Raw genomic sequence first — 13,796 nt, 5'->3', positions numbered from 1 at the left:
GCGGGTTCCTCATTAGGAGCTGTCCCTAAGAGAGGTTCTCACTTTCGCATTCCCTACTCTGATAATATTTAGGCTTTTCATAAACATGTATGGTTTTTATGTATGGCTCGTACGAAAGTAATTAAAACAGCACTCAGAACACCTAGTTCTCAGCATTGGCTCCGGCACTTGGATCCGTGTGCATGGTGGAGATAGAGGCAATAGTCCGGGATCAAGAGACTTCTACAGTGGGCCGGGTGGTAAATACTTCAGGCTTTGTAGGCATGTGGTCTCTACCTCAGCTCTCCAACTCTGTGGCTGCACTTGAAAAGTAGCTGTAGATAATATGTAAACAAATGGAGGTGCCTGTGTGCCAAAAAAACTTTCGTTATAGGCACTGAAATGTGAATTTCATAAAATTTTGGCGTGTCACAAGGTATTATTCCTCTTTGAATTTTTCTTTCAACTGCCTGAAAATGTACAAACCATTCTTAGCTCATAGGTCATACAAACACAGGCGGTGGGCTGGACTGGGCTGACCCCTGGTCTTCATCAGTTTACCGCAAAACCAAGCTATAACGATAGAAGTCAATCATTGTTTGCTTCTGGGAGTGAGGTGGGGATTTATTCAAAGGGACCAGCAGGTAGTTTTCCGGAGTTTATGGCAATATCCTGTGTCTTGTTAAGGATGTGGATTACACAAGTGACCATATTTGTCAAAACTGATTCATATTTAAGATTTGAACATTTGTGTATAAATTATACTTCCATAAAGATGAAACGAACAAATGTTGCATAACAGCCTCTCAGGGGCACATACTAGACAATAAACGTTTACTTCTCTTGGACAGGTTTGCGGGTCAGCTGGGCTGGCTCTGCCCCATCCACGCCCGTTTTGGGTGCCAGGCTGGACTGGGGCAGCTGTCTGCCAGTGGCAGCAGACCCAGACAGCAGACTGGACGGTACATGTGCATTTCAGCCCTCCACATGTTGTGTTGCTTGAACACAGCCTTTCCGCAAGCATCTACATATCCTAATTTAAGAAAATGTGACTGAAATGCAAAAAAAAAGCTGCATCCCTTATGTGTGAAACCTGCCAAATCTCAATTTTTGAAAGGATTGCAAATGTTGCAAGACAGCAGGGCATACACATACGAAATAATAGAAGAGCAAAACGGGACTGAAAATAAGCAAGTGTCAAAATCTGTCTCCGGATAAAAATAGGTTTCTGGCAGACCAGGAAGGACAAGTCCGCCGTTGTCCGTGCAGTGGTGATGACCCTGGAGGTGGTGCTTCCTCTGCCCATCTGTCAATTTAGTTTTGCTTTTACTCCGCTTAGGCACTGAGGTCTCCCTGAGTGAACTTGACTTCAGCAGCGCAGCCTAACCTCTCTCTTGAGCGTGAGACCTTCATTTCCGTCTGTCTACTACCTCTCCTAGACGGCATGAATGCATTTTAACCTGAACTCAGGAACTGATCCTTCATGTTCCTGTTTCAGTGAAATGGCACCATTATCAAGCCAGGTGCCCAAACCAGGCATGACTTTATGACCCATTGGAGACAGAGAATGAAATATAAGGAAGAGTCAGATGATTTTGAAGTGTGAAGCCAGAATGATTAAGAGGTGGTGGTGTTTTGGGAGCCAACCAGCACATTGATATTCTGTAGTTGTAAGTCATCTTCTAGCTCATGGGTCATAAGCTTCAGCAGGCAGCATAGGGCTGCTCAGATTCTGAAATCCCATGGCTTCTGGAGAGCGGCCCTTAGTTGCGTCCAGCATGACCATTAAAAGCTGGTGCCATAGAGCATTAATACAGCTGGTGCACCAGGCTTTGGAATCATGAATCCTAAGTAACACATCCTCAGTTTGTAAATTGAAGCAAGTTCCCTGACTTCTTGGAGCTATACCTCTCTCATTTGTGACATGAGAAGAATTATTAGTGCCCCCTCCGTAACAGTATTTGGGGATTAAATGGGATATTTCATGTAAAGCTCTTACTGTAGTGTCTAGTTCATATTATACTCTTGGTAAATGCTGCAATTTTAGTTAACAAACTCATGTCCAAGAAGTAGTTTTGCTCTTTTTTGCTTGAAACTCTCCATTGCGCAGAATGCCATGTGTTTGGTACTGTGTCATGCTAACAAGCCCTATTAAGAGTCAACGGTAATTAATCCCTCTGAGTCTTCTCTATATATTACGTTATTCCTATTTTTCTCAGCCCTATCCGCTCACTCTACTCTACCCTGTCTCCTAACCCCCCAATATTTTGTGGCTGTTTTTATCACATTTTATCTTGTGTAGTCTTACCCTAAGAACTGATCGAGGATGAACATGTTGCTGAGTTTAAAAAACATTTATATGAACCTACAGATTATAAAACCAGAATGGGTTATGAAGGTGCATTATGGGGAAATCACTAACATTTTGAAGTCATATATAGTTCATTCCTTCCACAAATATTACATTGCTACATGTGTCAGTCGCTGTTCTAGGAGACAGTGTGAGCAAGACAGGCAAGGAATCTGGCCCTGGAGTTCACTTGTTGACCAGGAGAATGTAAGTCAACGAGATGATCTCGGATGGGGCTAAGTGAGGAGATGATGGTTGAGCTCTCAAGAATGGGGAAGAATGCCGCAGGTGGAGGTAGCAAGAGGGTGAAGACTTGAGGGTGACTTGAAGACAAGAGGGTGAGGCGAGAGCAGGCATGGCATTTGAGGGGACAGACTGAAGGTTAGTGTAGAAGGAGAATATAAGAGAGGAGAGAAGGCGGTAGGAGACAGGCGGGCTCCTGTAGGGCTGGTCAGCCCTGGTAAGGAGCTCTTCTTTGTGTTGTCTTCTGGTTTGGGTTTCGTGGTGGGCTGACAAAAGACTCCCCCAAAATGGCTGTGTCCTATTTTTAGAATCTGTAAATATGTTACCTTACATGGTAAAAGGGACTTTGCAGATGTGATTGAGATCTTGAGGCGGGGCAGTTATCCTGGATTGCCCAGTGGGTCCATTGTCATCACAAAGGTCTTCATAAAAGGAAGGCAGGAGGGTCAGAGTCAGAGAAATGAGGAAGGGGCCACAAGCCAAGGAATGCAGGCAGCCCCTAGAAGCTAAAAAAGGAAAGGAAAAAGGTTCTTCTCTGAAGCCTCCAGAAGGAGCGCAGCCCTACTCACACCTTGATTTGAAGACTTCTGATGTCCAGAACAGTAAGAGATTACGTTTGTCACAGCAGCAGTGGGAAACTGGTAGAGGCTTCTAATTCTGAAATGCATTGGGGAGCATTTTAAGTAGGGGAGGGATGGAATCATATTTAGTTTTGTTTTTGTTTGGTTTTAATTTTAATGTTTATTTTTGAGAGAGAGAGAGAGAGAGAGAGACTGAGTACGAGTGGGGGGTTGGGGCAGAGAGAAAGAAAAGAGACACACAGAATCCGAAGCAGGCCCCAGGCTGTGAGCTGTCAGCACAGAGCCCGACATGGGGCTCTGACTCACGAGCTGTAAGATCATGACCTGAGCCGAAGTCAGCTGCTCAACCAACTGAGCCACCCAGGTGCCCCTTAGTTTTTTAAAGAATGGATTGTTGAGGGCACCTGGGTGGCTCAGTTGGTTAAGTGTCTGACTTCAGCTCAGGTCATGATCTCACTGTTGGTTAGTTCATGGCCCTCATCAGGCTCTCTGCTGTCAGTGTAGAGCCTGCTTGGGATCCTCTGTCTCCCTTTCTCTCTGCCCCTCCCCCACTGGTTTTCTCTCTCAAAATAAATCAACTTAAAAAAAATAAAAAGAATGGGTTGTTGGGAGGCCCGAGGGGCAGCAGGGAGCCCAGTTAGGAGGCAGAGGCAGAAATCTTAGGAGAGAGACACAATAGAGGGCCAGATTAAGGGGGTGCAATAGAGCAAGTGGGGTGAACAGATTTTGGTTACAGAGCCCATGGGAATTGCTGATGGCATGGTTTGTGGGGAGATGGAAAAAAATCAAGGGTGATGCTGAATTTGGGCTTAATACGGTTCAGTGCCATTTATCGAAATGGGGGAAGATGGGACAAGAGCTTGGTTTAGGGGCAAGTTATATGTTCTGTTCTGGACATGTTAAGACTCGATGCCTGGTGGACATCCACGTCGGTGTGGAACAAGCAGATGAGCATATCAGCAGAAGTCTCAGAAGAGAGATTATCTGCACGTGCCTTCAGCCCCGGATGGTGCTTGCCCTCCGAGAGTATCTCTAGTGCCGTGGTCACTCACAGACTACCTGGCTGGCTGAACTTGACCCCGTGTGGCATTTCATTCCATGTATTTCATCTTTTGTCCTGGGCTCATTTTTTTATTGCTTACTCAGCGTAAGCTGAATGAACAATTAACAGAGGCTAAAATGAGGCCCAATATGTTTGATAGTTAAAGAGTAATGAAAAACAATCTAGATTAATCTGTGCCCCAAATGTGTGCAGTTATTTAGTGCTTTTTCAGAGAGCTAAATGGATTTCGTGAATTTTAATTGATGTTTAACTTTTAATTGTGTTCATGTGGGGTGGCCGGTTGGAACTCTGCCTAGTAAGACTGATGAGTCTATGCACATTTGCACACAACATACCTTTCAGGGCCCGGCGGGAAGAGGAAGGTGTAGAGTAAGGGGAGGAAAAGTACAGTGAGGAGATAGTCTTTGAAACATATTTATTTTCAGAAAAATGAAAAGTTGTCAAATATTTTCTATTCATCTGTAATATAAGGTTTACTATTATTTCCTCTCATTGGTGTTTTTTTTTTTAATAGAAAAATGAACTTGTATTCTAAGAGGAGCCAGGTTGTTATTTACAGTGGAAAGAATTCTGAGTTGCATGTGTATATGGTTCAGATTGTGAGCCAGCCCAACAAAATGTTGTTTACTGGACATGTTTTCTCTGGGAGGTACTTTGCTAAGCAGGAAAGGGGGCACAGTAATGAGGATGCTCTTTGGCCACTTCACTGGCTCAGGCAGTAAGGAAATGTGTTGTCTGACATAAGAAGTAGGGCAGCCTCCAAACACACGATGTCCAGTGTCCGCTCTCCTTTGTGGGTCTCATGGCTCCGCCCTCTTGGTTCCGATGGCTTCATCTTTTGTTCAGGAGCAAGATGGCTGCCGTGATTCACATCCAGATCTGATAATATCCAAAGGAAAAAGAAAGGTTGTCTCTTCCTTGTGTGTCTTTTTTTTTTTTAAATGGTTTTATTTTTATTTTTGAGAGAGAGAGGGTGCAAGTAGGAGAGGGGCAAAGGAGGGGGAGACAGAGGATCCGAAGCAGGCTGTTGCACAGAGCCCCAGTGCAGGGCTGGAACTCACAAACTATGAGATCATGACCTGAGCCAAAGTTGAAAACTTAACCAACTGTGAGCCACCCAGGGGCCTCCCCCATGTGTCTTAAATGTAAAATAATCTTTTCCTAGTAGCCCCTCAGCTGACTTTTCTATGTCCCATGCACTAGGATTGAGTCACAAGGCCACTTATAAACCAGTCACTTGCTGAGGAAAGGGAATTACCATGATTGGCTTAGACCAGGGGTTGGCAACTGCTCCTCAGTCACTGGTTTTTATAGTCCCACTGGCACAAGCCACGCCCCTTCATTTACATATCGCGCGCTGTGGCAGAGTTGAGGGGTCAGTTGCGAGGAAGGTAGTCTTGACCATAGAGCCTGAAATATTTACTCTCTGCTACTATGTAGAAAAAGGGCCGGTCCTTGGTTTAGACAAAGCATCTGGGAAGCATGGGTGATGGGAGAGTCAGGTACAGCAGTGACTCTAAATCTAAAAGAGGTATAGGATGTGATTCTGTTTCTTAAAAAGATTACTAGGGGACATTTCAAAGCATTAACATAGCTAAAAATGCTGGTGACAGTTTAATACTCAAATGAAAGCTGTCCTGTAGATACTTAAAATTAGAAAGTATCATTCCTGTCACTACAAAGTTGGGAAAAAAGAGAAACGGCTTCATCGTAGTTCATATGGAAAAAAAAAAATCAGAGGGATTTAATTGATACTGTAATAGGCCAGTCCTTGCCACATTAGCATGTGTGCAACTGTGGGTAAACCAGGACTGACCATGGGCGGAGGCTGGGAGAAAATGATAGATCGGATTGGAGGTAGGGGCAGGAGGTCAGTGGCCAGAGGGAGCTGTACACAAGGGAGTGACCTATGGCTAGATACTGAGGTATCCAAGCCATAAGGTCCACCGCTCCTTTGGTGCCCGGGTGTCTCAGTCAGTTAAGTGTCTGACTCTTGGTTTCAGCTCAAGTCACAATCTCACGGTTTTGTAGGTTCGAGCCCTGCATCGGGCTCCGCACTGGGAGCATGGAGCCTGCTTGGCTCTGTCTCTGTCTCCCTCTCTCTCTACTCCTCCCCCCCTTGCACTGTCTCTGTCTCTGTCTCTCTCAAAGTAAATAAACTTAAAAAAAAAAAAAAAAAAGAAGGGTCCACTACTCCTTCAAGGTGAAGAAAATTGGTATCAGAAGCAAGAAGGGCTGGTAGGAAGTAGGTAGTGGTTTAAGATTAGACTCCAGTCCCCTCCAAGAATTAAGGGGAGCCAGCTCTCAGGGCTCTGGGAGGAAGTGCTAAGCGCTTCAACAAGGCCAAGGAATGGTGCTCCATTGAAGAAAGCGTACCAGTGTTAGGGATGCTGCCTTTGGATTCCGCCAAAATATTCTCTGTCCATCTCTTTTTTTCCTGTGTGTGCCTGGAACAGGTTACTTGACATTTCTGAGGCTTGTTTTTGTGGATCTGTTCGGTGGGGATAGTTATAATATCTGCTTCCCACAATTGCTGGGAGAATTAAATGTGGTTTGTGAAATCTTAGTGCAGTTCCTGAATTGTGCGGTAGAAGTTCTGTCAGGCATCGTGGGCTCTATTTCCACACGGGGAGCTGTTAGGGATGTCCTGTGGTGACTCTGAATTCTGTCTGTACATCATGATTACTTCAGGGGCTTTTTAAAACAACAACAACAACAACACTGATTTTTAAATGGATACCCAGATCAATTGAATCAGAATCTTGGCAGTTAGAACAAGGCATTGATAGTTCTTAAAGGTCTCCTGGTGATTCTAATTTGCAGCCAGCTCTGAGAGCCTTTGTCTTACTATGTTATCAATCTTGGTTGTCACTGGCTCAGGGCCTCACTAAATCTGCAGGTGGCCAGCTCACTGGAGACAGCTGGGTGGGGCCGTGCCTAGTGGAGACTGACAGTCTCCGACTGACTTTGAGCTTCAGATGAGCCAACGGAGAAAGGAAGCTGCTGAAAAACCACAAGCACATTCACTAATACCACCCGTCTGCTTAAAAAGAAGCACTGCATTGAAGGACAGGCCCCCTGAACTCTGAGCCGATCAAGGCACATCTGAAGTTGCATTGCTCCTCAGGAGATACGCAGATGAGAGCAGACACAGTCCCTTACGGGCCTTTGGACGGAGTTGGGAAGAGTGGCAGTGTCAGCCCAGGCGTCACTGTCTGCTGGAGCAGATCAGACACAAGATGTTTGTCATGAATTCGTCTGTGGAGAGCACAGTGTGGAGGGGAGAAGACACTTCAAGTTCAGGAGGTGGAGCATGGGATCGGGAGCTGAGTTTCCATGAGCACTCTCCATTCTGCTGAGACACAAACACTGAAAGATACTAACAGAGTTGAACGACAGAGGTAGCACATGCATGTGTTGTTAGAAAACAGTTGAGAAATAAATTCCACAGACCTTGAGCAATCGGTACACTTCCCTGGGTCAAGGGCATATTCTTAAAGCCTCAACAGAAGGCCCAGTGGAAGGTGAGCAGGATGACAAAAGGAACGGAGCTCACAACCAGCAAGCAGTAGTGGAGGAACTGAGAACATTGCCCTAGAGAAGGCTGGACAGCTGAGCGGGATGGGAACCCTCATTGGACAGTTGAAATATCAGCTCGTAGAAGGGTGCTTGGGACCCCTGACTAGACTTTACAGGGAATCACACTTTTGTTCAATAGTGAGAAATTGTTTTAGCATCAGGAATTGAAATTAGAGTAAGACTCTGTCTTGTGAGATGGTAAAGTCCCTGTCACTAGACATACTCCCCTGACATTAAGAAAGAGTTACTAGTCTAAAGTGGAAGTAGGGCAGGATCCATTCAACCAAACTTGTATTTAAAGTGTTGGAGTACAGGGGCGCCTGGGTGGCTCAGTTGGTTAAAAGTCCGACTTCCACTCAGGTCATGCTCTTGAGGTTTGTGGGTTCGAGCCCACTGTCAGCTCTGTGCTGACAGCTTGGAGCCTGAGCCTGCTTCTGATTCTGAGTCTCCCTTTCTGTCCCTCCCTGTTTATGCTCTGTCTCTCACTCTCTCTAAAATAAACATTAAAAAAAAAGTGTTAGAGTACATTTTTATCTCCCCACCACCACCAAAGTATAAGAAACTTGGATCGTTATGATTCTTCGATTTCTACTATAAGGAAAGAAACCATGACAGATATTTGAATAACTGAGTACTACTTGTTTGCATAACCAAACAAGAAATTCAAACGTTCGTGTAAATAAGGACTATGCATTTTAACACAGGTGGAGTGACAGAGATAGTCTGTAAGTTTATTTCTCTTGGTCTTGAACTTTGGGAAGCATCTTTGGGCATTCTGCCTTTAAACCTTTTATGCTAGTTTATATTCAACTCATCATATCTTTGGTACCTACCAAATGTGAGGCATCATCTTGTACTTTGTTGAACATCTCTTCTCCCCAGACTTCTCCGTATCAGAAATTAATCTCAGCATTGGCAGCATCTTACACGTTGTAAAACGGAGTCACAGCACAACAAATACAAACAGTGATGGCGCTGGACACCTATTGCTTGCTTCCCCAACATGATTTCTCCATTCTGCATTCCTAATAGCCCCCGTTTCTGTATTATAGGGATCTATGTGTTTCTGGGAAAACACATACCTGACTGTACCTTGATCAGGAAGTGGAGCATGTGTGTTAGGCTAAGGTGATTCATACACTGTATTCTTCTTGCTACTGTGAGGTTAAAGGCAGGCACATGATCCAACCTGGACCAATCAGAGTATATTTCAGGATTCTCCCTGAGAAGGCTGGGATGAAGACATACTCTTTTCCTTGCTTGACTTGAGCAAGAAATTTGTGGTCCAGGAGCTGTAGGTAGTAGCTATCATGCAACTATGTTAAGGCTAGTTTCAGAATGAGCTGACGCTAAGAAAAACAGGTTAAGAAATAGAGAAAATCAAAATCAGGTTCTGGTGATATCACCTGGCTGCTGGATTAAACTTTGCCTAGGGTCAAAACTACTCCTGGACTTTTCAAATATATAAGTTCACTTTATATTTAAGTCAGTTTCACTTACATCTTCTTTGACTTGGAACCAAAAGATGCCTTAGTGATCAGTATGGTGGTTATTTTGAGGTAGTGGGAGTTACAGGCTTCATTTTATCTGTTATTTAGCTGTATTTGCCAAACTGTCTGTAGTTAGCATGGATTACTTCTGTAATGAAAAATAACAAAAAAGTCTCGTAACATGTAATCATAGCATCTACGTTGGCTGGAGGTTATGTGTCTAGGGAAGCAGACATTCTTACCAGGGCTAAACCAAGATGCACTTGTGTGAACTAAGCGAATCTGCCTATTGCTTTGGATGGATCTCCGGTGATATTGCTGATGACTTCTTGCACCACCACCTATGTTATTGTACTCTTGGTAATCCACTGATTTTGTCCATTTGCTTTTTAAACAAGTTTTATATATTGGTGTACTCCTATCTAATTGCATCTTGGAGGACAGAGAAGGACCCATCTAGTGAAACTGTACCTTTTACCGCTGCTTACTTTCCTGTGTTTGGGGCAGCGAAGGAACTCAGTGCTGTGCTGTCAGCCATTTTGTCCCCTCCTCTTGACTTATTAAAAAATTACATACTTGAGGGGCGCTTGGGTGGTTCAGTTGGTTAAGCGTCCAACTTCAACTCAGGTCATGATTTCACGGTTCGTGAGTTCAAGCCTGTCATCGGGCTCTCTGCTCTTAGCACAGGGCTCGCTTCATAACCTGTCTCCTTCTCTCTCTGCCCCTCCCCCACTCTCTCTCCAAAAAAAAAAAAAAACACACTAAAAAATACATACTTATGGTCATTTTTCAAATCAATAGATATGTAAAACAAAATGTAACAAATTGCTAGGAAAAATAAGATGGAAGGAGACTGATAGACTGAGATACTTAAAAATATATTCATTCACTATATGTGGACCTTATATGAAGATTGATTCAAACAAATTAATTAGTTTATTTATTTATTTTTGAGAGAGAAAGAGTAGGGGAGGGACAGAGAGAGGGAAAAGAAAAGATCCCAAGCAGGCTCTGCGCTGTCAGCACAGAGCCCGACGCAGGGCTCAATCTCATGAACCACGAGATCATGACCTGAGCCTAAATTAAGAGTTGGATGCTAACTGACTGAGTCACCCAGGCGCCCCTCAAACAAGATTCATATGAAATGTAAGCACTGGATATTTGAAGCATTAAGGTGTTGATCTTTTAGATACAATAATGGTGTTGCTTGTATGGTTTTTTATAAATTATTTTTTTAATGTTTATTATTTATTTTTGAGAGAGAGGGAGAGACAGAGCACAAGTGGGGGAGGGGCAGAGAGAGAGGGAGACACAGAATCCGAAGCAGGCTCCAGGCTCTGAGCTGTCAGCACAGAGCTGACACAGGGTTCGAACCCACAAACTATGAGATCCTGACCTGAGTGGAAGTTGGACGCTTAACTGACTATGCCACCCAAGTGCCCCTATTTTTATGTTTTTAAAGAAGAGTCTTTGTCTATTAGCAATACATATTGAAATATGAAATAATATGATATCTGGGATTTGCTCCAAAATAATACAGAAGAGAGGAAGTGAACTGGTCAGGAGTTGATTGCTGAAGCTGAGTAATAATGGGCACATAGGAGTTCATTAATCTGCTTTTTTTTCTTTGATAAAAGGTTAAATAATAGTAAAAATCTCTACTTACTTTCCAGTAGTAAGCAGTATTAACAATTTGACATATACATTTTTCTAGACATTTTTAATATGTAAATTACAGAGACAATGAAGGGTAATGGAGGTTTGGTTTTGGTTTTATTTAATTAAATGGATTCATTACTTCTGTTGGTCTACAACTTTCTCTTTTTGGGCGGGGAGCACAGTATATCAAGGAGAATTGATGTTTTTTTTCCCCCTAAAGAGAACAAAATCCTTCGCTTTTGTAGCATTGCAGTCTCTGCACCCTGGGGGATAATTTCAGCGTTTTTTGGGGGAATACCTGCGTTTGAAGCCGGGAGTTCCTCTGGGCTTCCACCAGAGCTTTAAGCGTGACTCTTGGGCAGTTCTCACTTATCTGGTTATGAATCTTTCCTGGCACACTCTCCCCATGGGAAGCATCCGCAGGATTTTGCTGTCGGCAATTGTAAAATCCATTGGAAATTCAGTGCTCTCTGTTGCCTGCTGGTTGGGAAGCCAAACATTTGTGAAATCTGAAAAAGCATTGTTATTCCTGTTGCTTTTCTGTGGTTTTATAGAATGTGAATTCTTAGTAGTTCATGCACGTTGGTGAGACAGAGGATTTGTGTGAGAGAGAGGTTTGTTTTTTAAAAGAATACAGTAGATGAATAGTTGACCAGCCTTGGCTCCGTGGTGGAGCTTTCCATTATTATCCTGCTGGGAAATTGACAAAATTGAATTCTAGTGCACCTTCCAGTATCTGCTATTGTTCATTTCTTTTTTGTCCCATGGGAGAGAGATGATCTAAGCTTAGAATACCTCCTCTTTCTCCCTTACCCCTAAGGAGCACTGTGAATATCATGCTTTTCATAACATATTTTCAAAATGCTTTAAAATACTAACATCATTTCATTCTCTTATCAAATATTTTCAGACTGACTACTCTGTGCCAGTCACAGTACCAGGCCCGTGGGAGCAGGGAAGGCAAGATAAATTAGTTTCCGCACAATTGTTGTCTGGGTGGAAATACCAGGGTTGGGCATTGAGGAGGGATAGATCTAGGGTTAGAGCAGGGAGTGTTTGTTAAATGGCTTTTTTTTGGGTACATGCACAATAATCATAGGTACATGATATATTACCATGTGTCAAATGCCTTTCTAAAAGTTTCATGTCAGCTGCCATATTTCATACTCACAGCAAACCGTAAGAAGTATGTATTCTTGTACCCCTTTTATAGGTAGGATACCGAAGCACAGAGACATTAAATAATTTGCTAGAAGTCACACAGTAAAAAGTGGAACAATCTCCATTTAAACTCAGGCAGTCCAACTCCAGAATCTGTGCTCATTATGGAAATATTACTGAGGAATCAGTTGGCTCACTGATACCTTCTGTTGGTGGCTTCCGGTTTTTAAAAAGGAAAAAGATGGTTAATTATTGTTAGCCATCGATAGGAGTATCCCTGGAGACTACTGAATTTTCAAGCTGTGAAATGCATTGAAGAGCTTTCAACAGTGACATATCATATTGCAGTTGGGGGTCGGAACTAACTTGTAGACTTAAAGAAAATTGTTCAGACTTTTTTTTACTGTGTGTTGGTACTTTCAGGGGATGAAAATTTACCTGTAGTAAGCCTACAGTCCTATCTGAATGAGTTTACTCCAGGTGTGCCTAGGTGGCTCAGGTGGTTAAGCTTCCAACTTCGGCTCAGGAAGATGATCTGACAGTTTGTGGGTTCAAGTCCCGTGTCGCCCTCTGTGCTGAGTGCTCAGAGCCCGGAGCCTGCTTCAGATTCTGTGTCTCCCTCTCTCTCTGCCCTTCCCCACTCACGTGCTCTCTCTCTCTCTCTCAAAAATAAATAAACATTAAAAAAATTAAAAATAAAAAGAATGAATCATACTCTGTTACTTTCAGTATTGCTTGTGGTGAAAAAGAAATCCATTGATTTTGTGACTTTTAGTTATGTATCTTGAAGTTTGCTTTTAATGTGTGAAAGGGTGTATTTCTCCATTGTGCCTAAGTGTGTACACATGCATGAATAGGCCTGCATGTGTTACTAAGAGCTGGGCTGTGTAATTATTCGTTCCAACTCAGAGCCCCCGATGACTTCTCCTCCCCTTCATCTCGTTCTAATTGTGATGAGAGCTGTCACTCGATGGATGTTGGCTTTGTGGCCAACTTCATATAGAAGCACTTTACCCGTATTATCTCTTTTCATACAGAATAACCCTTGGCCATAAGTATTGCTATTCCCATTTTATAGATGAAGAAGCCAAGGCTTAGCAGGGTTACTTGTCCAAAGTCACATAGACATAAGTGGGACATAATCCCAGGTTTGCCTGCCTCCGGGGTTAGTGGATTTCCTGTGTGGAAACACTGAGGCAGCCACTGATGAAAGAAGGAAGGTGTTCAGAGCAGCATACACATGGCTGAGAGTATGTTTGTATGTCGTTTAGTGTGAAAAGGTAAACAACAGTAACTATAGCTTCCTCTGCAACTGGTGAAGTAGAATCTCTCTAAGACCTTAGAGCTTGTGTTGTGGCTCTGTTTGATGTAAAGACAGTAAACAAATCACGGTTTGTTTGAGCCTTAGTTTGCTCATCTGTAGAATGAACGTAACCTACATTGTCAGGTTGTTGTGGGTGTTAGATGAGATGATGGAAATGGAAGGACCAAGTAAGTACTGCACACATGTGAAGAATTATTAGCCGGTACTCTCATCGCCCCCACATCTCCCATCCACAGTGAACTTTTCAAAGTCATTCCTTGAGATGAAAACTAGATGTTGCTATGAGTCTGGTTTAACAGATGCTTTAAAAAGGGTTTGGTACCAGGGGCAGCTGGCTGGTTCAGTCAGTAGATCAGGTGACTGTTGA

At 43.3% G+C, this 13,796-nt stretch overlaps 1 protein-coding gene across 2 annotated transcripts in view; it reads left to right on the top strand.

The window, feature by feature from the left end:
• TMCC3 (transmembrane and coiled-coil domain family 3) overlaps positions 1 to 13,796 on the top strand; it is a 288,129-nt gene that overhangs the window by 131,866 nt on the left and 142,467 nt on the right. Inside the window, exon 1 of one of the 2 annotated variants that reach the window (XM_042947375.1) lies at positions 3,103 to 3,174. The exons of the other annotated variant lie outside the window; for it this stretch is intronic. Within the exon in view, the coding sequence (XP_042803309.1) occupies positions 3,163 to 3,174 (12 nt within the window). The 5' untranslated portion in view covers positions 3,103 to 3,162. Of the gene's footprint in view, positions 1 to 3,102; positions 3,175 to 13,796 lie in introns of those variants that run through there. 2 annotated transcript variants of the gene reach the window in all.

The sequence above is a fragment of the Panthera leo genome, chromosome B4, assembly GCF_018350215.1.
Source record: "Panthera leo isolate Ple1 chromosome B4, P.leo_Ple1_pat1.1, whole genome shotgun sequence".
Taxonomy (NCBI): domain Eukaryota; kingdom Metazoa; phylum Chordata; class Mammalia; order Carnivora; family Felidae; genus Panthera; species Panthera leo.
The sequence above is the reverse complement of the archived record's forward strand: the minus strand, read 5'-3'. Positions and strand labels throughout refer to the sequence as shown.